Raw genomic sequence first — 22,872 nt, 5'->3', positions numbered from 1 at the left:
CACCTCAGTTGGAGAGATCCGCAGTTTTCTTGGACTCGCGGGATACTATCGAAGTTTCATTGAGAATTTTTCCAAGATTGCGAAGCCTATGACGGCATTGTTGAAGAAGGACACCAAGTTCCATTGGACTGAAGAATGTGAAGCAAGTTTTCAGGAGTTGAAGAAATGTTTGGTTACAGCCCCAGTGCTGATTCTGTCGGATATACGTAAGGATTTCCAAGTGTATTGCAACGCATCTCGTTTAGGACTTGGGGGTACTTATGCAAGACGGAAGAGTTGTTTCATATGCCTCATGTCAGCTTCGACCCCATGAGTTGAATTATGCTACGCATGATTTAAAGTTGGCAGCTGTAGTGCATGCACTCAAGACCTGGAGACATTTTCTTATTGGAAACCGTTGTGATGTGTACATGGATCATAAGAGTTTGAAGTAGATTTTCACACAGAAGGAGCTGAACCTCACGCATAGGAGATGGTTGGAGCTCATAAAGGATTATGATACGAAGTTGCACTATCATCCAGGCAAGGCCAATGTCGTAGCAGACGCTTTGAGCCGGAAGAGTTATGCCAATACGATCGTGAGCGGAGGATTTCCAAAGGATTTAGCCGAGGATCTCAGGGAGTTTCGTTTGGAGATAGTCCCTAGAGGTTTTGTTGCAGCGTTGGAGGTTCAGTCAACGTTATTGGGAAAGATTTGAGAAGCTCAGAAGGATGACAAAGAAGTTGCCGAGATAAAGGAGAAGATGAGTGAAGGAAAAGCCAAAGGTTTTCGTGAGGATGAGCACGACACCCTGTGGTTTGAGGACCGTGTATATGTGCCCAATAATGTCGAGATCAGGAAGTTGATACTACAGGAAGCTCATGACTCGCCATACTCAATACACCCCGGAAACACCAAGATGTATTTGGATTTGAAGGAGCTTTTCTGGTGGACTAGAATGAAGAAGGATATTGCCGAGTATGTAGCCGTATGTGATGTATGTCAGAGAGTGAAGGCAGAACATCAGAAGCCAGCAGGATTACTGCAGCCTATGCCGATACCCGAATGGAAGTGGGACAAGCTTGGCATGGATTTTATCACCGGATTACCCAGGACCCGATCGGGATATGATTCCATCTGGGTAGTAGTTGATCGTTCGACTAAAGTGGCTCACTTTATCCAGTAAAGACCACTTATACAAGTGCAAAGTTGGCCAAGATATATATGACCAGGATCGTATGTCTGCATGGAGTTCCGAGGACCATCGTATCAGATAGAGGAACACAGTTCACTTCAATGTTTTGGCACCAGCTGCACCCGACTTTGGGTACCAGGCTAGAGTTCAGTACAGCCTTTCATCCGTAGACAGATGGACAGACCGAGAGAGTCAATCAGATTCTGGAGGACATGTTGAGAGCTTGTGCACTAGATTATGGATCTAGTTGGGATGATAACTTGCCCTACGCGGAATTCTCATACAACAATAGCTACCAGGCCAGTTTGAAGATGGAACCTTTCGAAGCTTTGTATGGACGAAGGTGCAGAACACCGTTGATGTGGGATGAAGTTGGAGACCGTCAGTTGTTTGGCCCGGATCTGATTAAAGAGTCAGAAGAGTAGGTTAAGCTGATTCGAGACAGACTAAAGGTAGCCCAGTCTAGACAGAAGAGCTATGCAGACTCAAAACGCAAGAAGGTAGTTTATGAAATTGGAGACAGAGCATATCTGCGAGTGTCACCTCTGCGAGGAGTTAAACGTTTTGGAGTTAAGGGAAAGCTAGCCCCGAGATTTGTTGGACCATACCGAGTTTTGAAATGTATGGGAGAGGTTGCCTACAAGTTGGAGTTACCCGAAGGACTGTCAGGAGTTCATGATGTGTTTCACGTTTCCCAGTTGAAGAAGTGCCATGCAGAGATGGCCGATATTCCTCTGAGAGACACAGTGCCCCTGGAAGCAATTCAGTTGGACAGTGATCTGACCTATGAGGAGAAACCTGTCAAGATTCTGGAATTTGCCAGCGGAGTCACTCGCAGCAAAGTTATCAAGTTTTGCAAAGTTCAGTGGAGCCACTATACCGAGGATGAAGCTACCTGGGAACGAGAGGATGATCTACGCAAAGACCACCCACACCTATTTTCTAGCCAACCCGAATCTCGAGGACGAGATTCATCTTAAGGGGGGTAGGTTTATAACATCCCAAATTTTCAATTTGGAATGTTATACATAGGTCATTCATGCATATCATATTTTATCGCATTTCGTTTCGCGATCCTCAAAATTCTAAGCAACTCAAGGACCCACGGAGAGAGTTGGGGATTTCAAGTTTTTCATATTTGAATTTTCTCAAATATCGAAACAAGGATCATTTTGGTTTTAATTAATTTTCTCTCTCCGAAAAGATTTCCAATATAAAAATAAACGAGAGGAGATAATATGACTTCTCCAAAATAAAAGAAATATTGGAGGAAAAATATTAAAATAAAATAAATAATTTTATTTGGATTTTATTGCTATTTTATTTGAATTAGAAAATATGCATTTTTCAAAATTTCATTTTAGGGCCAAGAAAGTGTTCACTTTGTTCTAAATATTCTATTTAGACGGTGAAAATTTGTTTTGGTATTTTTAGATTTTTTTATTTTCTAGGATTTTTTCCGGCGGAATCTGTTAAAAAATATCTTCGCGGACCGAACTGGGCCGAAGCCCAGCCGGCCATACACCGCCGCCGCCTCCCCGCGCGCGCACGCCCTGTGCCCAAGCCGGACTCCGCCGGAGTCCGGGACGCCGCCACCGCCCGGTTGCCCCTGGCCCAAGCCGAGTCACCCCCTCCCCTTTATAACCTGCCCCGCCGCCGCCCTCACCCCGCCTCGCATCGCCCCGCTCCCCACCTCAGCAGCAGCAGCACGCAGCAGCCGTCGTCGCCGCCGCCGCCATCCCCGCGTCGCCCTCGTCGCCCCGCCCGCACCCCGCCTTCACCCCGCCGCCACCTCGCCTCGCCGGAGCCGCCGCAAGTCGCCGGAGCCGCCGCCGCCGTTCGCCGGATCCGACGCCTGGTTTTTTTCGGTTTAGGTAAAAACCGATCAGTTTTTTTAGAAACCCTAGATGCATTTTTTTTATTTTGTTCGGTTTGGTTTTCTCGGTTCGGTTATTTAACAGATGTTTGTCCGTTCGTTTGTTTAAACGAACGCTGTTCATCAGTTAGCCGCAGACAGCGAACGTTCGTTTGTTAGCCTGCTCGTCCTGTTTTATTTTCCAAGGTTTTTCCGCAATTATTTTCGATCGCAATTTCTGCCCTGATCTTCGTTTTAGTTTATCTTTTCGCTCGTTTATCCAAATCGGGTGAAACAAGCGCCTAGACCTTTGTCTCGAAGCCCTCTTTCTGTTTAATCAACTTGAACAAGATTTTGGTACTGTAAAATTTGACTTTAGTCCAGATTATTGTAGTTTTGGTGTTGCTAACTAAGGGTCGACTTTCGTGACTTGATGAAGAGGAAGCCGAGTATCTTTGGTATTGAAGAGTCAGGCCATAAACGGATCTTGTTTCTTTCATAGTTTGAGTTTCGTTGCTCCGTTTGATTTGTTTCTCTTTGCAAACCGGAGTTCTTCAGTTGAACTTTCTGGTTAGATCTTCTTATTTGAGTTTTATCCGTGCTTCTAGTTGAGTGCTTATGTGTGCTATTTTTTTTTGCGATAGAATTCCCGGAGTGCAAAGCGTGCTACTACGAGTCTCTAGGATTTGCAGATCGTCGGCAAGGCAAGTAAGACATTGATCATACTCTTTTCATACCCAGTTTTTATGCATTAGTTACAATCCTCAAACACTGCATGATTAGGATGTGATTAACATGTGGGTATTGGGAAGTAGTTGATGAGGTAGAACCTATTGACTTTATGTTATCAAACCTTGGGAGTTACTTCTACATTATGCTTATATTGATATGCTATGCTCGTATACGTGGTTTGGGTGAGTGAATCCACGACAGATGTATATTGTTAATTAGTGGTTAACTTAAGGTGGCTACTTGAATACACATATGGGTGGATTGTTCGTTTGGGCACCTGGAGAATCCAGTGTTGTCCTAGGATATCCCGGAGTACCCGTGTGATCATCCTACGGTCCGCCACCCAGGCTCAAAGGGATCATAAGATTATTCATGCTAGAAACTTCCATGTGCAGCCACAAGCTATTAAGGGCTCTAGCATAGTTGAGTAGGTTGCATGACCTCTTTCAGTGGCAGGCTAGCAGATGTAGAGGGAAAGTAGGTGTAACTGTCTACCCAAAGTAAAGAGAAAATGTTTCTGAAAGATTGTGTCTCGTTCATCCGTTTCTCAAACACCATGTAGTGCGAGAAATCCAATGGAGGAGATCGAGTCTTGTGGGGAAAAGTGCGCAAACCACTGCAGAGTGTATAAACTAATCATGGTTAGCCGTGTCCCTGGTTATGGACATCTTGAGTATCTGGTACTCGAATTATTGATTTGATCTCATCACTCTAAATTAATTTGTTGGGTTGTAATTGATTACTTTAAATGGAATTGATTTGTAGGAACCTTCTCAATGTTGTTTCAACCACCATGATAGTTAAATTAAAATCTATTCCTTTGTTGTAGGGAAATTTTGGCTTTTCGGAAAACAGTATAACCATAGAGCCTCCACCAGCCATATTTGCATGTAGTGTTAGCATTTATTTGTTTATTGCTCTACTGTGTTATATTGCCAGCATATTCCATGTGCTGACCCGTTTTGGGCTGCAACATATCATGTTGCAGACTTTTCAGACGAAGAGTAAGGTGCGCTAGGTCGTTTGTCATGCACTCAGCTATGTTGTTGGAGTTGATGGACTCACTTTATCTTCCAAGCCTTCCGTTGTTATCTTATTTAGATAGCCTTAAGCCATATTTATTGTAATAAGTTCTCTTTTGGAGACATTCGATGCAATAAGAGTGTGATTGCTACTCTGTTATAAATCCTTCGAGTACTGTGTGTGTCAGCATTACCGATCCAGGGATGACACTGAAGCACAGGGACTTGACCGCCTGAGGTCGGGTCGCTACATGAACAAGGCACCCTACCGCGTCAACCCCGAAGAAACCAAGGAAATACAAAGGCAAGTACAACAAATCATTGACAATGGGCATGTATGTGAAAGTTTAAGTCCTTGTGCCTAAGAAAGACGGTAGTTTTCACATGTGTTCTGATTGTCGTCCTATCAATGCTATTACCCTTCGTTATCGATATCTTATTCCACGCCTTGATGATATGCTAGATGAGCTTAGCGGAGCCACCATTTTCTCTAAAATTGATCTTAAAAGTGGCTACTACCAAATACACATTCAAGAAGGTGATGAATGGAAAACCACTTTCAAAACCAAGTTTGGCTTGTATGAATGGTTGGTCATGCCTATGGGTTTATCCGAAGCACCCGGCACTTTTATGTGTGTGATGCATTATGTTCTTCGCCCTTACATTGGCGTATTTGTTGTTGTCTACTTTGATGATATTCTTGTATTTAGCATGTCTCTAGAAGATCATGTCACTCATCTTAGAACCGTTTTGCAAACTCTAAGAAAATAGGGCCTTTATGCTAATATGGACAAGTGCCTCTTTGGTGTTGACAAGCTTGTTTTCTTTGGTTTTGTTGTATCATCTAAGGGTGTTCATATAGATGAAGCTAAAATTGATGCTATTAAAACTTGGCCACAACCAACAAACTTGCAACACGTGTGTAGTTTCCTTGGCTTAGCCGGTTTATATCGTAGATTCGTTAAGGACATTAGCACTATTGCATCCCCTTTGCATGCCTTGAGCAAAAATAATGCACCATTTGTTTGGGGACCATCCCAAGATACCGCATTACACGTGATGTTGGGGAACGTAGTAATTTCAAAAAAAATCCTACGCACACGCAAGATCATGGTGATGCATAGCAACGAGAGGGGAGAGTATGTCCACGTACCATCGTAGACTGAAAGCGGAAGCGTTAGCACAACGCGGTTGATGTAGTCGTACGTCTTCACGATCCGGCCGATCAAGTACCGAACACACGGCACCTCCGAGTTCAGCACACGTTCAGCCCGATGACGTCCCTCGAACTCTGATCCAGCCGCGTGTTGAGGGAGAGTTTCATCAGCACGACAGCGTGGTGACGATGATGATGTTCTACCGACGCAGGGCTTCGCCTAAGCACCGCTACAGTATTATCGAGGTGGACTATGGTGGAGGGGGGCACCCCACACGGCTAAAAGATCAAACGATCAATTGTTGTGTCTCTAGGGTGCCCCCCTGCCCCCGTATATAAAGGAGCAAGGGGGGAAGGTGCGGACAGCCAGGAGGGGCGCGCCAGGTGGAGTCCTACTCCCACCGGGAGTAGGACTCCCTCCCTTTTCCTAGTTGGATTAGGAGTGGAGGGGGAAAGAGGAGGCAGAGAGGAAGGAAAGGGGGGGCGCCGCCCCCCTCTCCTTGTCCTATTCGGACTAGGGGGGAGGGGCACGTGGCCCTGCCCTGGCCGCCTCTCCTCTTCTCCACAAAGGCCCACTATGGCCCATTAAGCCCCCGGGGGGTTCCGGTAACCCCTCAGTACTCCAGTAAAATCCCGATTTCACTCGGAACACTTCCGATATCCAAATATAGGCTTCCAATATATCAATCTTCATGTCTCGACCATTTCGAGACTCCTCGTCATGTCCGTGATCACATCCAGGACTCCGAAAAACCTTCGGTACATCAAAACATATAAACTCATAATATAACTGTCATAGAAATGTTAAGCGTGCGGACCCTACGGGTTCGAGAACTATGTAGACATGACCGAGACACGTCTCCGGTCAATAACCAATAGCGGAACCTGGATGCTCATATTGGCTCCCACATATTCTACGGAGATCTTTATCGGTCAGACCGCATAACAACATACGTTGTTCCCTTTGTCATTGGTATGTTACTTGCCCGAGATTCGATCGTCGATATCTCAATACCTAGTTCAATCTCGTTACCGGCAAGTCTCTTTACTTGTTCTGTAATACATCATCCCACAACTAACTCATTAGTTGCAATGCTTGCAAGGCTTAAGTGATGAGCATTACCGAGAGGGCCCAGAGATACCTCTCCGACAATCGGAGTGACAAATCCTAATCTTGAAATACGCCAACCCAACAAGTACCTTCGGAGACACCTGTAGAGCACCTTTATAATCACCCAGTTACGTTGTGACGTTTGGTAGCACACAAAGTGTTCCTCTGGTAAATGGGGGTTGCATAATCTCATAGTCATAGGAACATGTATAAGTCATGAAGAAAGCAATAGCAACATACTAAACGATCGAGTGCTAAGCTAACGGAATGGGTCAAGTAAATCACATCATTCTCCTAATGATGTGATCCCGTTAATCAAATGACAACTCATGTCTATGGCTAGGAAACATAACCATCTTTGATCAACGAGCTAGTCAAGTAGAGGCATACTAGTGACACTCTGTTTGTCTATGTATTCACACATGTATCATGTTTCCGGTTAATACAATTCTAGCATGAATAATAAACATTTATCATGATATAAGGAAATAAATAATAACTTTATTATTGCCTCTAGGGCATATTTCCTTCAGTCTCCCACTTGCACTAGAGTCAATAATCTAGTTCACATCACCATGTGATTTAATAACAATAGTTCACATCACCATGTGATTAACACCCATAGTTCACATCGTCATGTGACCAACACCCAAAGGGTTTACTAGAGTCAATAATCTAGTTCACATCGCTATGTGATTAACACCGAAAGAGTACTAAGGTGTGATCATGTTTTGCTTGTGAGAGAAGTTTAGTTAACGGGTCTGCCACATTCAGATCCGTATGTATTTTGCAAATTTCTATGTCAGCAATGCTCTGCACGGAGCTACTCTAGCTAATTGCTCCCACTTTCAATATGTATCCAGATTGAGACCTAGAGTCATCTGGATCAGTGTCAAAATTTGCTTCGACGTAACCCTTTACGATGAACCTTTTTTGTCACCTCCAAAATCGAGAAACATATCCTTATTCCACTAAGGATAATTTTGACCGCTGTCCAGTGATCTACTCCTAGATCACTATTGTACTCCCTTGCCAAAATCAGTGTAGGGTATACAATAGATCTGGTACATAGCATGGCATACTTTATAGAACCTATGGCCAAGGCATAGGGAATGACTTTCATTCTCTTTCTATCTTCTGCTGTGGTCGGGCTTTGAGTCTTACTCAATTTCACACCTTGTAACACAGGCAAGAACTCTTTCTTTGATTGTTCCATTTTGAACTACTTCAAATCTTGTCAAGGTATGTACTCATTGAAAACTTATCAAGCGTCTTGATCTATCTCTATAGATCTTGATGCTCAATATGTGAGCAGCTTCACCGAGGTCTTTCTTTGAAAAACTCCTTTCAAACACTCCTTTATGCTTTGCAGGATAATTCTACATTATTTCCGATCAACAATATGTCATTCACATATACTTATCAGAAATGTCGTAGTGCTCCCACTCACTTTCTTGTAAATACAGGCTTCACCGCAAGTCTGTATAAAATTATATGCTTTGATCAACTTATCAAAGCGTATATTCCAACACCGAGATGCTTGCACCAGTCCATAGATGGATCACTGGAGCTTGCATATTTTGTTAGCACCTTTAGGATTGACAAAACCTTCTGGTTGCATCATATACAACTCTTCTTTAATAAATCCATTAAGGAATGCAGTTTTGTTTATCCATTTCCCAGATTTCATAAAATGCGGCAATTGCTAACATGATTCGGACAGACTTAAGCATAGATACGAGTGAGAAACTCTCATCGTAGTCAACACCTTGAACTTGTCGAAAACCTTTTGCGACAATTCTAGCTTTGTGGATAGTAACACTACTATCAGCGTCCGTCTTCCTCTTGAAGATCCATTTAATCTCAATGGCTCGCCGATCATCGGGCAAGTCAATCAAAGTCCATACTTTGTTCTTATACATGGATCCCATCTCAGATTTCATGGCCTCAAGCCATTTCGCGGAATCTGGGCACATCATCGCTTCCTCATAGTTCGTAGGTTCGTCATGGTCAAGTAACATGACCTCTAGAACAGGATTACCATACCACTCTGGTGCGGACCTTACTCTGGCTGACCTATGAGGTTCGGTAGTAACTTGATTTGAAATTTCATGATCATCATCATTAACTTCCTCACTAATTGGTGTAGGAGTCACAAGAACAGATTTCTGTGATGAACTACTTTCCAATAAGGGAGCAGGTACAGTTACCTCATCAAGTTCTACTTTCCTCCCACTCACTTCTTTCGAGAGAAACTCCTTCTCTAGAAAGGATCCATTCTTAGCAACGAATGTCTTGCCTTCGGATCTGTGATAGAAGGTGTACCCAACAGTCTCCTTTGGGTATCCTATGAAGACACATTTTTCCGATTTGGGTTTGAGCTTATCAGGATGAAACTTTTTTCACATAAGAATCGCAACCCCAAACTTTAAGAAACGACAACTTTGGTTTCTTGCCAAACCACAGTTCATATGGTGTCGTCTCAACGGATTTAGATTGTGCCCTATTTAACGTGAATGTGGCTGTCTCTAATGTGTAACCCCAAAACGATAGTGGTAGATCGGTAAGAGACATCATAGATCGCACCATATCTAATAAAGCACGGTTATGATGTTCGGACACACCATTACGCTGTGGTGTTCCGGGTGGCGTGAGTTGCGAAACTATTCCGCATTGTTTCAAATGAAGACCAAACTCATAACTCAAATATTCTCCTCCACGATCAGATCATAGAAACTTTATTTTCTTGTTACGATGATTTTCAACTTCACTCTAAAATTCTTTGAACTTTTCAAATGTTTCAGACTTATGTTTCATTAAGTAGATATACCCATATCTGCTTAAATCATCTGTGAAGGTGAGAAATTAACGATACTCGCCATGATCCTCAACACTCATCGGATCGCATACATCAGCATGTATTATTTCCAATAAGTCAGTTGCTCACTCCATTGTTCCGGAGAACGGAGTCTTAGTCATCTTGCCCATAAGGCATGGTTCGCAAGCATCAAGTGATTCATAATCAAGTGATTCCAAAATCCCATCAGCATGGAGTTTCTTCATGTGCTTTACACCAATATGACCTAAACGGCAGTGCCACAAATAAGTTGCACAAACATTATTAACTTTGCATCTTTTGGCTTCAATATTATGAATATGTGTATCACCACGATCGAGATCCAACAAACTATTTTCATTGGGTGTATGACCATAGAAGGTTTTATTCATGTAAACAGAACAACAATTATTCTCTAACTTAAATGAATAACCGTATTGCAATAAACATGATCAAATCATATTCATGCTCAACGTAAACACCAAATAACACTTATTTAGGTTCAACACTAATCCCGAAAGTATAGGGAGTGTGCGATGATGATCATATCAATCTTGGAACCACTTCCAACACACATCGTCACTTCACCCATAACTAGTCTCTGTTTATTTTGCAACTTCCGTTTTGAGTTACTACTCTTAGCAACTGAACTAGTATCAAATACTGAGGGGTTGCTATAAACACTAGTAAAGTACACATCAATAACATGTATATCAAATATACCTTTGTTCACTTTGCCATCCTTCTTATCTGCCAAATACTTGGGGCAGTTCCGCTTCCAGTGACTAGTCCCTTTGCAGTAGAAACACTTAGTCTCAGGCTTAGGTCCAGACCTGGGTTTCTTCACTTGAGCAGCAACTTGCTTGCCGTTCTTCTTTGAAGTTCCCCTTCTTACCTTTGCCCTTTTCTTGAAACTAGTGGTCTTGTCAACCATCAACACTTGATGCTTTTCTTGATTTCTACCTTCATCGATTTCAGCATCACAAAGAGCTTGGGAATCGTTTCTGTTATCCCTTGCATATTATAGTTCATCACGAAGTTCTAGTAACTTGGTGATAGTGACTAGAGAACTCTGTCAATCACTATCTTATCTGGAAGATTAACTCCCACTTGATTCAAGTGATTGTAGTACTCAGACATTCTGAGCACATGCTCACTAGCTGAGCTATTCTCCTCCATCTTGTAGGCAAAGTACTTGTCAAAGGTCTCATACCTTTCGACACGGGCATGAGCATGAAATACCAATTTCAACTCTTGGAACATCTTATATGCTCCGCGGCATTCAAAACATTTTTTAAGTCCCGGTTCTAAGCCGTAAAGCATGGTGCACTAAACTATCAAGTAGTCATCATACCGAGCTTTTGTCAAAATGTTCATAGCGTCTGCATCTGCTCCTGCAATTGGTCTGTCACCTAGTGGTGCATTAAGGACATAATTCTTCTGTGCAGCAATGAGGATAATCCTCAGATCACGGATCCAATCCGCATCATTGCTACTAACATCTTTCAACATAGTTTTCTCTAGGAACATATCAAAAATAAAATAGGGGAGCTAAACGCGAGCTATTGATCTACAACATAGATATGCTAATACTACCAGGACTAAGTTCATGATAAATTAAAGTTCAATTAATCATATTACTTAAAGAACTCCCACTTAGATAGACATCCCTCTAATCCTCTAAGTGATCACGTGATCCAAATCAACTAAACCATGTCCGATCATCACGTGAGATGGAGTAGTTTCAATGGTGAACATCACTATGTTGATCATATCTACTATATGATTCACGCTCGACCTTTCGGTCTCCGTGTTCTGAGGCCATATCTGTTATATGCTAGGCTTGTCAAGAACCTGAGTATTCCGCGTGTGCAGCTATTTTGCACCTGTTGTATTTGAACGTAGAGCCTATCACACCCGATCATCACGTGGTGTATCAGCACGAAGAACTTTCGCAACGGTGCATACTCAGGGAGAACACTTATACTTTGATAATTTAGTGAGAGATCATCTTATAATGCTACCGCCAATCAAAGCAATATAAGATGCATAAAAGATAAACATCACATGCAATCAATATAAGTGATATGATATGGCCATCATCATTTTGTGCTTGTGATCTCCATCTCCGAAGCACCGTCATGATCACCATCGTCACCGGCGCGACAACTTGATCTCCATCGTAGCATCGTTGTCGTCTCGCCAATCTTATGCTTCTACGACTATCGCTACCGCTTAGTGATAAAGTAAAGCATTACAGGGCGATTGCATTGCATACAATAAAGCGACAACCATATGGCTCCTGCCAGTTGCCGATAACTCGGTTACAAAACATGATCATCTCATACAATAAAATTTAGCATCATGTCTTGACCATATCACATCACAACATGCCCTGCAAAAACAAGTTAGACGTCCTCTACTTTGTTGTTGCAAGTTTTACGTGGCTGCTACGGGCTGAGCAAGAACCGTTCTTACCTATGCATCAAAACCACAACGATAGTTTGTCAAGTTGGTGCTGTTTTAACCTTCGCAAGGACCGGGCGTAGCCACACTCGATTCAACTAAAGTTGGAGAAACAGACACCCGCGAGCCACCTGTGTGCAAAGCACGTCGGTAGAACCAGTCTCGCGTAAGCGTACGCGTAATGTTGGTCCGGGCCGCTTCATCCAACAATACCACCGAACCAAAGTATGACATGCTGGTAAGCAGTATGACTTATATCGCCCACAACTCACTTGTGTTCTACTCGTGCATCTGACATCTACGCATAAAACCTGGCTCGGATGCCACTGTTGGGGAACGTAGTAATTTCAAAAAAAATCCTACGCACACGCAAGATCATGGTGATGCATAGCAACGAGAGGGGAGAGTATGTCCACGTACCCTCGTAGACCGAAAGCGGAAGCGTTAGCACAACGCGGTTGATGTAGTCGTACGTCTTCACGATCCGACCGATCAAGTACCGAATGCACGGCACCTCCGAGTTCAGCACACGTTCAGCCCGATGACGTCCCTCGAACTCCGATCCAGCCGAGTGTTGAGGAAGAGTTTCGTCAGCACGACGGCGTGGTGATGATGATGATGTTCTACCGACGCAGGGCTTCACCTAAGCACCGCTACAGTATTATCGAGGTGGACTATGGTGGAGGGGGGCACCGCACACGGCTAAAAGATCAAACGATCAATTGTTGTGTCTCTAGGGTGCCCCCTGCCCCCGTATATAAAGGAGCAAGGGGAAGGTGTGGCCGGCCAGGAGGGGCGCGCCAGGTGGTGTCCTACTCCCACCCGGAGTAGGACTCCCTCCCTTTTCCTAGTTGGATTAGGAGTGGAGGGGGAAAGAGGAGGGAGAGAGGAAGGAAAGGGGGGGCGGCGCCCCCCTCTCCTTGTCCTATTCGGACTAGGGGGGAGGGGCGCGCGGCCCTGCCCTGCCGCCTCTCCTCTTCTCCACAAAGGCCCACTATGGCCCATTAAGCCCCCGGGCGGTTCCGGTAACCCCTCGGTACTCCGGTAAAATCCTGATTTCACCCGGAACACTTCCGATATCCAAATATAGGCTTCTAATATATCAATCTTCATGTCTCGACCATTTCAAGACTCCTCGTCATGTCCGTGATCACATCCGGGACTCCGAACAACCTTCGGTACATCAAAACATATAAACTCATAATATAACTGTCATCGAAACGTTAAGCGTGCGGACCCTACAGGTTCAAGAACTATGTAGACATGACCGAGACACGTCTCCGGTCAATAACCAATAGCGGAACCTGGATGCTCATATTGGCTCCCACATATTCTACGAAGATCTTTATCGGTTAGACCGCATAACAACATACGTTGTTCCCTTTGTCATTGGTATGTTACTTGCCCGAGATTCGATCGTCGGTATCTCAATACCTAGTTCAATCTCATTACCGGCAAGTCTCTTTACTCGTTCCGTAATACATCATCCCACAACTAACTCATTAGCTGCAATGCTTGCAAGGCTTAAGTGATGTGCATTACCGAGAGGGCCCAGAGATACCTCTCCGACAATCGGAGTGACAAATCCTAATCTCGAGATACGCCAACCCAACAAGTACCTTCGGAGACACCTGTAGAGCACCTTTATAATCACCCAGTTATGTTGTGACGTTTGGTAGCACACAAAGTGTTCCTCCGGTAAACGGGAGTTGCATAATCTCATAGTCATAGGAACATGTATAAGTCATGAAGAAAGCAATAGCAACATACTAAACGATCGAGTGCTAAGCTAACGGAATGGGTCAAGTAATTCACATCATTCTCCTAATGATGTGATCCCGTTAATCAAATGACAACTCATGTCTATGGCTAGGAAACATAACCATCTTTGATCAACGAGCTAGTCAAGTAGAGGCATACTAGTGACACTCTGTTTGTCTATGTATTCACACATGTAGCATGTTTCCGGTTAATACAATTCTAGCATGAATAATAAACATTTATCATGATATAAGGAAATAAATGATAACTTTATTATTGCCTCTAGGGCATATTTCCTTCAGCGGATGCTCTCTCCCGCAAATGCATGCTTGTCACCCAACTTGAATTGAATGTCATTGGCTTCGAGCACATAAAAGACTTGTATGCCATGATCGTACTTTTGCTATTTCTTATGCCAAATGTTTGACGCGTACATCTTGGGAATGCTATTACATCAAAGATGATTATCTTATGAGAGCTAACTAACTATGTATCCCCGAGTCTTCTCCTCATTTGTTACTTTTGCAAGAATCTCATGGAGGAGGACTTACGGGACACTTTGGACGCGACAAGACATTAGCTACCTCTCCAAGAACTACTTTTGGCCCAAGATGCTCCGCGACGTCTCTCGCTACACCAACCGATGCTCTACATGTCCCAAAGCTAAGTCTAAAGCTCAATCCCATGGTCTATATATGCCATTTCCTATTCTGTATCACCCATGGAATCCCCCTCCAAGTCGCGAAAGATCGTCCCCTAGGGTTCCACCCTACATCAGCATCCCTACACCTAACTCCATGACGCTTCCTTGCGCCCGCGGCTCCACATGCGGTTACCTCTACACAAGCGACCTGACCCGACATCGACATCAATCTGCAATACCTCGTGAACACATGCCCGTGGGAGAAGAACGTCACCGCCTACCCGACGCCGCCAGGCAGGCACCACAGCCACCGTGTCACAACATCCCCGCCCGAAAGCTAAGGGGGATGTCGTCGACCGCAACTCAAGTCGCCCCGCAACCCGCACTGACCATAAGGCAGGAACCAAATCTGTCGCTTGGGTCACGCACCACCCACCACCTTGCAACACCGTCCACTACAGCAGCCGACAGCCAGGGCGGAGCAGGCCGCTCGCGACCCATGCCGCCCTCAACCCACGCCGCACGACGGCCCACTGGTGGCAAATCCAGGCAGATCTGGCCAGAGGCCGGCCGCATGCTTCCACCTAAGGAAGAAGTCTTCGCAGCAGCCGCACCACCAGCTAGATCTAGGGCGCCGCCACACCACCAACAAGATCTTGGGCGCCGTTGTGCCGCCCACTCGCCTTCGTGCAGCTGGACCCCGTGACAACCCAGCCTCTCCACCCGCGAAATCATCCCAAGCTAGCCCTTGGATCAAGCGGAGAGGAAAGAGGCCCCGCCGCCACCTACGTCGATTGGGCTTTGCCTGACGGCGCCTTGTGATGGCGGTGGGGGAGAAGTACCAGGAGGAGAGGGGAGAGAGGCGACGAGCAAGAGTTGCCCCGGGTCGCTCGCGGGGGCGACGCGTGAGAGGACGAGGACGAGCCTAACCCTAGCCACCGGTTCTGTCACCCCTATGAATACACGCACGCACACCCTACGCCTATAAGCACCTTAGTGATATTGAGCGGTCACAACATCTTTAGATTTGACGAAGCCACCACATGCGTTTCGTTGACACATCTTTAGATTTGACGAAGCCACCACATGCGTTTCGTTGACACAACATCTTTAGATTTGACGAAGCCACCACATGCGTTTCGTTGACACAACATCTTTAGATTTGACGAAGCCACCACAGGCGTTTCGTAGTCAACGAGAATATCTCCTCCCATTAAACGAACATTGTCGTGAAGCTTGAATGCGAGCATCAGTGCCAAGTCTAGGACTTGAATTATGATGGGCTGGTTCCACCACAAAAAACCTGAACATCTGAGCGTTCACAGGATGAAACAGAGTTGCACTTCCTCATTTAAACATACATGCTACAAAAGTTGTATAGATCAAAGTGAGTGTTAAATACTCATCAAATGTTCAGTGCATCCATGTTTATGATCCTGAAATAATCAGGAAACAAAACTAGACTATGATGATATGTCACAGAAGTGAGTTATTCCAAAAAGAAAAAGAAAAGAGGCTTACAGGTCAAAAACACTATGCGTGTATGACAGAATATGTACAGGATACCTATAATCACTCGCACACTACACATCCCTATACAACCGGCCGCTGCGCGTTCCTGTGCTCAATTCATGCTCCGTTTCAAAATTAAGATCCTGAATTATGTGCAGCTGTTGCTTGCTGGTACATATTAGATCTGGCAGTCTGTTGTTTGCTTCTTTCTTTCCTCCCAGGAGTTGGAGCAGTGCATGCAGAATGAATTGTGTCCACCCAGGGCAGTATCTACTACTAGCAGGGATGAGTCGTTAACCAGAAGCGGGCTATACATATCAATCAATGATTTTCTCGCCCGTTGAAAATAAATTCCATATCACAGTTCCAACAAGATAAAGAGTTACAGACAATTTGAAGACATCGTCCCAAGAACCTGCATTTTTGTTTGAAGGATGAGACGTGCAAATTGACAGTGTAATATGTTACGTAGCGTAAAGAGTTTAGGATCAGGGCAGACCGTGCTGCAAGATGTATCCAGTTGCTGCTGTGCCAAATACACCAGCTAGAACCCCAGCTGTGTTGGAGAGACCAAGTAGTACACCCTGCAAGACAGGAAGTTCATCACCTTTTGGTAGCATATATTCAGTACGACTTTACAGAACATCTAAGATTATAGTCCACTGAAATATTATGCTATAGTCAGATGATTACGGCGTATCGAGGACCGATATCTTGATGATTGGAGTATAGACCAGACTGAGAAAATGCATCACTTCCCTGACATTTGGAAAAAGATTCAGATATAAAACAGAGTTGCTCTATACGAAGAAAATATTATCAACGACAAGAAGTAAAAGGGAGCCTCACCTGGCTACAAGCCATGCACAAAACTGCCAGTGCTGGTGAATCGATATGGCTCAGTTGACTGAGAAAAAAGGCTGGCCCTAAGAAACCAATTGATTGCATGATCTGCAACAGGTGGACGTGCATAGGGTAACAATATTGATGACATCTTTCTTTAGTACAAGTTCAAAAACTGGATCCTGGTTATCTTAGCCCCATACATCACTGGGGAATATAAACTCAGAATATCAAAGTGTTTAATTTACCTTGCGAACCGTTGTCACTGATGTTCCTCTACTAACAAGTGTGTCTGCAATCCAACCACCAACATTTGCAGAAATCGCCATTGTTAGCCAGGGAAGGACGCAGAAAAGGCTGGACTCCGTGAGGTTGAATTTCAAAACCTATTTTATATTAAGTTTGTCTTTATAAAGAAAGGGGTTTGCAGTTCATGATGCTCAATTAGGTAACAACGATGTTGATGATACCTGGTTGTAGTACGTAGGCATCCATGTGAGCAAGATAAAAGTTCCCCAGTTATGGCAAAAGTGGCAAGCTATAAGTGCCCAAACAGGCGGTTTTGACAATATTACTCCCCATGGAATTGTTGTAACAGGCTCTCCTGATGTGGTTTCACTAATGATAAGCTTCTTTTCTTCAGCACTAATCCCCGGATCCTCAAGTGGAGTACTATAAGCCTTTTAAGATAACAGACAACAAATTCAGACATGACGAAAACAAAAGCAGAGAAGTTACACAGTAATTCACAACACCGAAGTACCTTGGCCGCCCATGTCGCGAACCAGACAGTCCCGAGAGAGCCGAAGGAATAGAAGACTGATGGCCACCCAAACTTGTATATCAGGAATGGCGAAAATGCGAGTCCTGTCACTGACCCTAGGTACATCCCACTATATACAAGAGCCAATGATCTGCTCCTCTCTGATACAGGAACCCATTTTGAAAGTATATTATTCATTGCAGGCATGGCAACCCCCTGTTGCAAGAATTTATATTTTGTCATGTCCATGATGCACCGGTGTATGAAGAACATCAACTACAACTTTGTTTGCCTTTCTTCTCCTATTATATAATTTGGCCCTTCCCCCAGTTGGCTTATTCTCTACGTTTAAAGCAATATTTGAACCTAAGATCTGGTACCCCTTATTTTATCACACTAACTTCACAGCAAATTCAGACAGGACGACAACTAAATCAAGAAATGCATGCAATGATATCACTTCGGGAAGCACTTGAGCAGTCCAAAAACTATTTCATTGTACTGATTTACTTCCTCTCCTCTCCTCCCCTCCCCCCTGTCGCCCCCCGCACGGGCGACCGAGGGGCTCCACCCCTAGCCGCCGGGTCTCCGCCCCTTCCTCTCCCTCCCCTCTGTTGCCGCTGGTGGTAGGCGCCGGGCTTAGCCCGTGCGTACGCCGGCGGCGGCAGAGGCACTCCTCCCTCTCACGGGTCAAAGGGTGACGCGGGGCTCCCTGGCTCGAGGGTGTGACCCCGATCTGGGCTGCGGTGGCGCCAATCTGGTTCATGGCGGCCCAGATCTGGACTTCGGCGGTGTGGTGGCTGGCCAGCGTCCTATCGGCGGCTGTGGTGTCAGTGCTGGCGCTGCTCCTCCCGATCTAGGGCGGAGGGCCTTGGATCCAGGGCGGCGGCCCCGAGGTTGGCCTCCCTGTCTGGTGGCGCGGCGGGGCGGGCGGGCTGCCGGGGATCGGGTCGGATGGTCGGTGATCCACCGGGGGGTTGGTGCCGCAGCAACGGCATCGAGCTGCTTCTTCCTCCAATACTTGCATCATGCACTCCGTCGTAACAGACATGGCTGCGCTGCTTGCCAGGCACCGGGTGGGCGGAGCGGGAGGTGGGGATTCGAATTGGGATAATTCCCTGGTCGGCTCCTGCCGGCCGCGACGGGGACGACGCCCGAGGGTGCCGTTTCTCTTCCTGGAGACGTCGTTCGGGTCCGCCCTACCTTTTCCCACTCCACGGTTTCTCGGGTGAAAACCCTAGGGCGGCGACGGCGCTCATGGCCTCGTGTCCTTCTTGAAGGTGTCGTCGACAGAGCTAAGTGGTCGTGGGCAGCTGCAATTGGCATGCCCCTCTCCCTCCAGGAGGCATCTGCTTCGGGGGAAACCCTGGATCTGGGTCTCCCAGATCGGATGATGACGGAAACTATGGTGTCGTTCTCTCTCTTGAGGGCATCGTTTTGGAGCCGGTGCTGATTGGAAGGGCCAAGAGGTGGAGCGGGGTTTCATCTTCCGCATCGATGACGGCAGGTCTCAGTGGCGTGGCGCGGTGCAGGCTCGGCGTCCGATGCGGGTTGATGGACTCGCGCAGGAGGGCGACGCTGTCTGACGTCGTGGTGGCGTCGATGGCAGAGAGGCCTAGTAAGGTCGATGCATCAGTTCTTCTCTGAGGATGGATCGATGGAAGTTGGAGGTGATGGCCCTTGCAGCGTGCGGTGCTCACTGGGAGTGTGCCGGACAGGTGTGTGACCCAGTCTAGGTAGTGGTTTGGATGAGGCATCCGGCTTTAGACTTTGGTGCGATGTCTGTTTGGTATTAGGCTCAGACATTCAGCACCCCTTCATCAAGGGATAGGAGTAGCAACAGGCGTTGCCAAGATGATGGCTTCAGGCTTATTGATGTATTACCTTGTAAGGTCTTTGGGAATAATTAATAATATGGCTGCATGCATCGTCCAGATGCAGAGGCGAGGGTGCATCCTCCTTTTGAAAATAAAAAAACTTGAGCAGTCCAAACACCACACCAAACGGTTAAGTAGTGCAAATTACCAAAGGCAAACTGGAAGACACAGAATGCACCAAATGTTCAACTTCACCATGAAATTAGGAACAGCATTCTATGACTCAAAGTCACAGTGCTACAGTGACGTAGCTTTGTACAGTAAGGATGATTATCAAGGCTTACCTCTCCAATTCCCATAAAAGCACGCACAACAAGGAGAAATGGCAAGCCTAGCTTTGCCGCCACAGGCGTAAGAGCTGTGGCGACTGACCACCAAATCACCCCGAAACCAAGAACAGTCTTCCCCCCAACTTTGTCTGCCCATATCCCTCCTGCTATCTGCAATGACAATGGTGTTAGATACTAGTACTACCCAAGGGGAGGAGTAAATTGCGGATCTTCCATGAATCTTAGATACAGAGTGTGTGCATGTTCAGTATGAACCAATCAATGGTTGCTCCCCGGTCTGAACCACTGACCTGAGTTAGGAGGTAGCCCCAAAAGAAGGACGACTGGATGAGGCCGACGGTTTGCGGGTTCCAGCCGTACTCCGCGGACATGGGCATGATGGCAATGCTCATGTTTACCTGCAAATTAATAGCAACCATTGCTGGAGGTTCAGTAGCTATGGATGTCGGTGGTGAGGAGTGAGGAGGTGGGGGAAGCAGCCCAGCTAGGGGTGCGCACGTACGCGGTCCATGTTGCAGAGGAGGAAGGCGGAGAAGCAGAGGAAGACAATGGCCCAGCGCTTGGGGAACTGCCCCTGCTCCTCCTCCCCGGGCTCGGCGTCCTCCAGCAGCAGCTTCTTTATCGAGTCCAGCAGCTCCACGCCGCTGCCCTCCCCCTGTTCGGCATCCGCGTGCAGCGGCTTATCCCCGTCCCTGCGCGATGGCGGGGTGTCCGGCTGGACGTCTGCCCCGCGGAGCGCTCGCCTCCGGACTCGAACGCGAACTCCTTTGTTCGCGAGGAGCCCTGGCCCGGCTCTCTGGGACGGCGAGCCGCCGTCGACGAAGCAGCGGTGCGACGGCGGGCCGCCGCTCCGGCACTGGGCGGAGAGGGAGAGCGGGAGCAGGCGGAGCATGGCGCCTGGGAGGAGGCCTGTGCACGGACGTGGCCTCTCGCTTGCGTGCTCGATCGGCTCGGCGCAGATGCTAGCTAGCTAGATTTTTGACTCCCCTAGTCGACGATGAGTGCGAGGGAAGCGTCGAAGTGGCCATCGTACGCGCCTGGGGCAGACGAATGGCTCTCGTTGGTCGACCACCCCGACGGGACGATTGTGTCTGGCTATAGGCTATCTGCGCACCGCAGCTCGCCATCTGGACGCTAACGTGGCATGCCATGCATGTATCATCTCATCTGCGTTGCATTTCTTCCCAGGGACACTTTTTTAAGGGACTATGTAGGTGCCCGTGCGTTGTTTTTTTTTTTGCGAGGGAAAATAAAATTTCATTACTCAAGTAGGCCTCTCAGCCTTAACCAAGTTTACAAGAAAGTCAGGTCCTCCTGCGAACCAGACTGCCATACGTGGGGTACTACGACCATACGCGGCCAACTCATGACTCGCAGTGTTCTGCCATCGGCTACACTGCACAAATACAAGCTCTCTGGCGTGACGGCGTACTAAGCTATTAATATCTCCAACGAGAGCGCGGTACTGTGATCTATCTGTCGTTGGTGCTGTGAGCATCGCCACCGCCTCTGCGCTATCTAACTCCACAATGGTAGGCAGCATGGTCCTATGTAGAGCAAGGTCTAAGCCTTCTCTACAAGCTGAGAGCTCCACCTCCAACGCGCTATCACATATGCGGATTTCTCTGCATGCGCTGAAGATGATATCCCCTCTGTCATCTCGAAGGATCATACCTCCGCCTGCTGCTCATGTGGCTGCAACGAAACTGCCATCGGTGTTAAGCTTGGTCCAGCCCGTGCTGGGGGGTCCAGCACGTCCGCACCCTATCCCTCTTGCTGGGTTCCGCGCGCTATGGGGTGGCGCAGACAACTATCTTCCCCTTCTCCATGTTGGCCGCCGGGTGTTGCTGAATACATAGCAGGGAATTGATGTACCCATGTAGGAAGACAAGAGGCCTCGGGCGGGGGCGGTGGTTTGTCATGGGTAATCTCATTACGAACATGCCACACTCGCCACATGATCATGAGTACCACCAGCCTCGCCGTCTCATCCAGGGGTTCCAACAGTGCAAAAAGCCACTCAGGCCCCGTGTCGCGGATAGACTCCACCTTGGGGATGTTCCAATCGAACGCCATGATACTCCAGAGCTCCCTCGCCAGTGGGGACCTGCATAGCGCGTGGAATCCGTCCTCGCGTTCAACACCACATAGGGGGCATACGTCAGTAACCTCGAGGTGTCGTGAGGCTTTGTTAGCCCAAGTAGCAAGGGAATTTGTGACAACCCTCCATGCAAACACGCGTACCTTTGGGGGAGCAGGGCACCCCCATATGATCTTCGAGATGGCGCAACGACCATCCGGTGCCCTGCTCGTGGCGGTGGCCAATGGACGCTCGCGCTCGTCCATTGCCAGGCGGTACGTGGATCGAACGGTGAAGATACCGTTTTTCTCCGGCGCCCAAGCGATGACAGCGTCAGTGACACGTGGGGATGTCTTGATGGTGGTGATGACGGCGACGTACGTCGGCAGGAAATATCGCTGAAGTAGATCGGTGCGCCAAGAACCTCCGCCATCGAGGAGCTCGGCCACCCTCCTCAGGCGGCAAGTGCCCTGCTGAGTGATGGGCTGGCGCGAGGGCTCTCGTGGCAGCCATCGGTCCCGCCATATGCGAATGTCCTGCCCATTCCCCACACGCCAAATGATGCCCTTTTTCAGGAGCTCAAGGCCGTGTTGGATAGCCTGCCAGGTCGGGGACGCATTCCCCGAGAACACCGTGTCCTCAAGATGACCATCATGGTAGTATCGGGCCTTTAATACCTGCGCACATAAACTGGTGGGTTTAGTAAGCAACCGCCAGGCCTGTCTCGCTAGGAGAGCCTGGTTAAAAAGG

At 47.0% G+C, this 22,872-nt stretch overlaps 1 protein-coding gene across 1 annotated transcript; it reads right to left on the bottom strand.

The window, feature by feature from the left end:
- Positions 1-16,107: 16,107 nt before the first annotated feature.
- Positions 16,108-21,213, bottom strand: LOC109769293 (probable anion transporter 1, chloroplastic). The gene is made up of 10 exons (XM_020328047.4): positions 20,545-21,213; positions 20,333-20,440; positions 20,037-20,192; positions 17,876-18,091; positions 17,583-17,792; positions 17,361-17,498; positions 17,119-17,220; positions 16,963-17,028; positions 16,769-16,853; positions 16,108-16,684 (listed from the first exon to the last, which is right to left on the bottom strand). The coding sequence occupies exons 1-10, from the start codon at positions 20,932-20,934 to the stop codon at positions 16,587-16,589; spliced, it is 1,569 nt and encodes a 522-aa protein (XP_020183636.1). The 5' UTR covers positions 20,935-21,213; the 3' UTR covers positions 16,108-16,586.
- Between the last annotated feature and the right edge of the window lie 1,659 nt (positions 21,214-22,872).

Source organism: Aegilops tauschii, chromosome 3, assembly GCF_002575655.3.
Source record: "Aegilops tauschii subsp. strangulata cultivar AL8/78 chromosome 3, Aet v6.0, whole genome shotgun sequence".
In the NCBI taxonomy this organism is placed as follows: Eukaryota; Viridiplantae; Streptophyta; class Magnoliopsida; order Poales; family Poaceae; genus Aegilops; species Aegilops tauschii.
The sequence above is the reverse complement of the archived record's forward strand: the minus strand, read 5'-3'. Positions and strand labels throughout refer to the sequence as shown.

Coding starts and splice junctions, on each gene's coding strand:
- LOC109769293 (XM_020328047.4), bottom strand. CDS start 20,934: ATGCTCCGCCTGCTCCCGCTCTCCCTCTCCGCCCAGTGCCGGAGCGGC. Junction 18,092..20,036: donor CTTTTATGGGAATTGGAGAG/GTAAGCCTTGAT, acceptor TTCTTGCAACAG/GGGGTTGCCATGCCTGCAAT. Junction 17,221..17,360: donor CAGTGACAACGGTTCGCAAG/GTAAATTAAACA, acceptor CACCTGTTGCAG/ATCATGCAATCAATTGGTTT.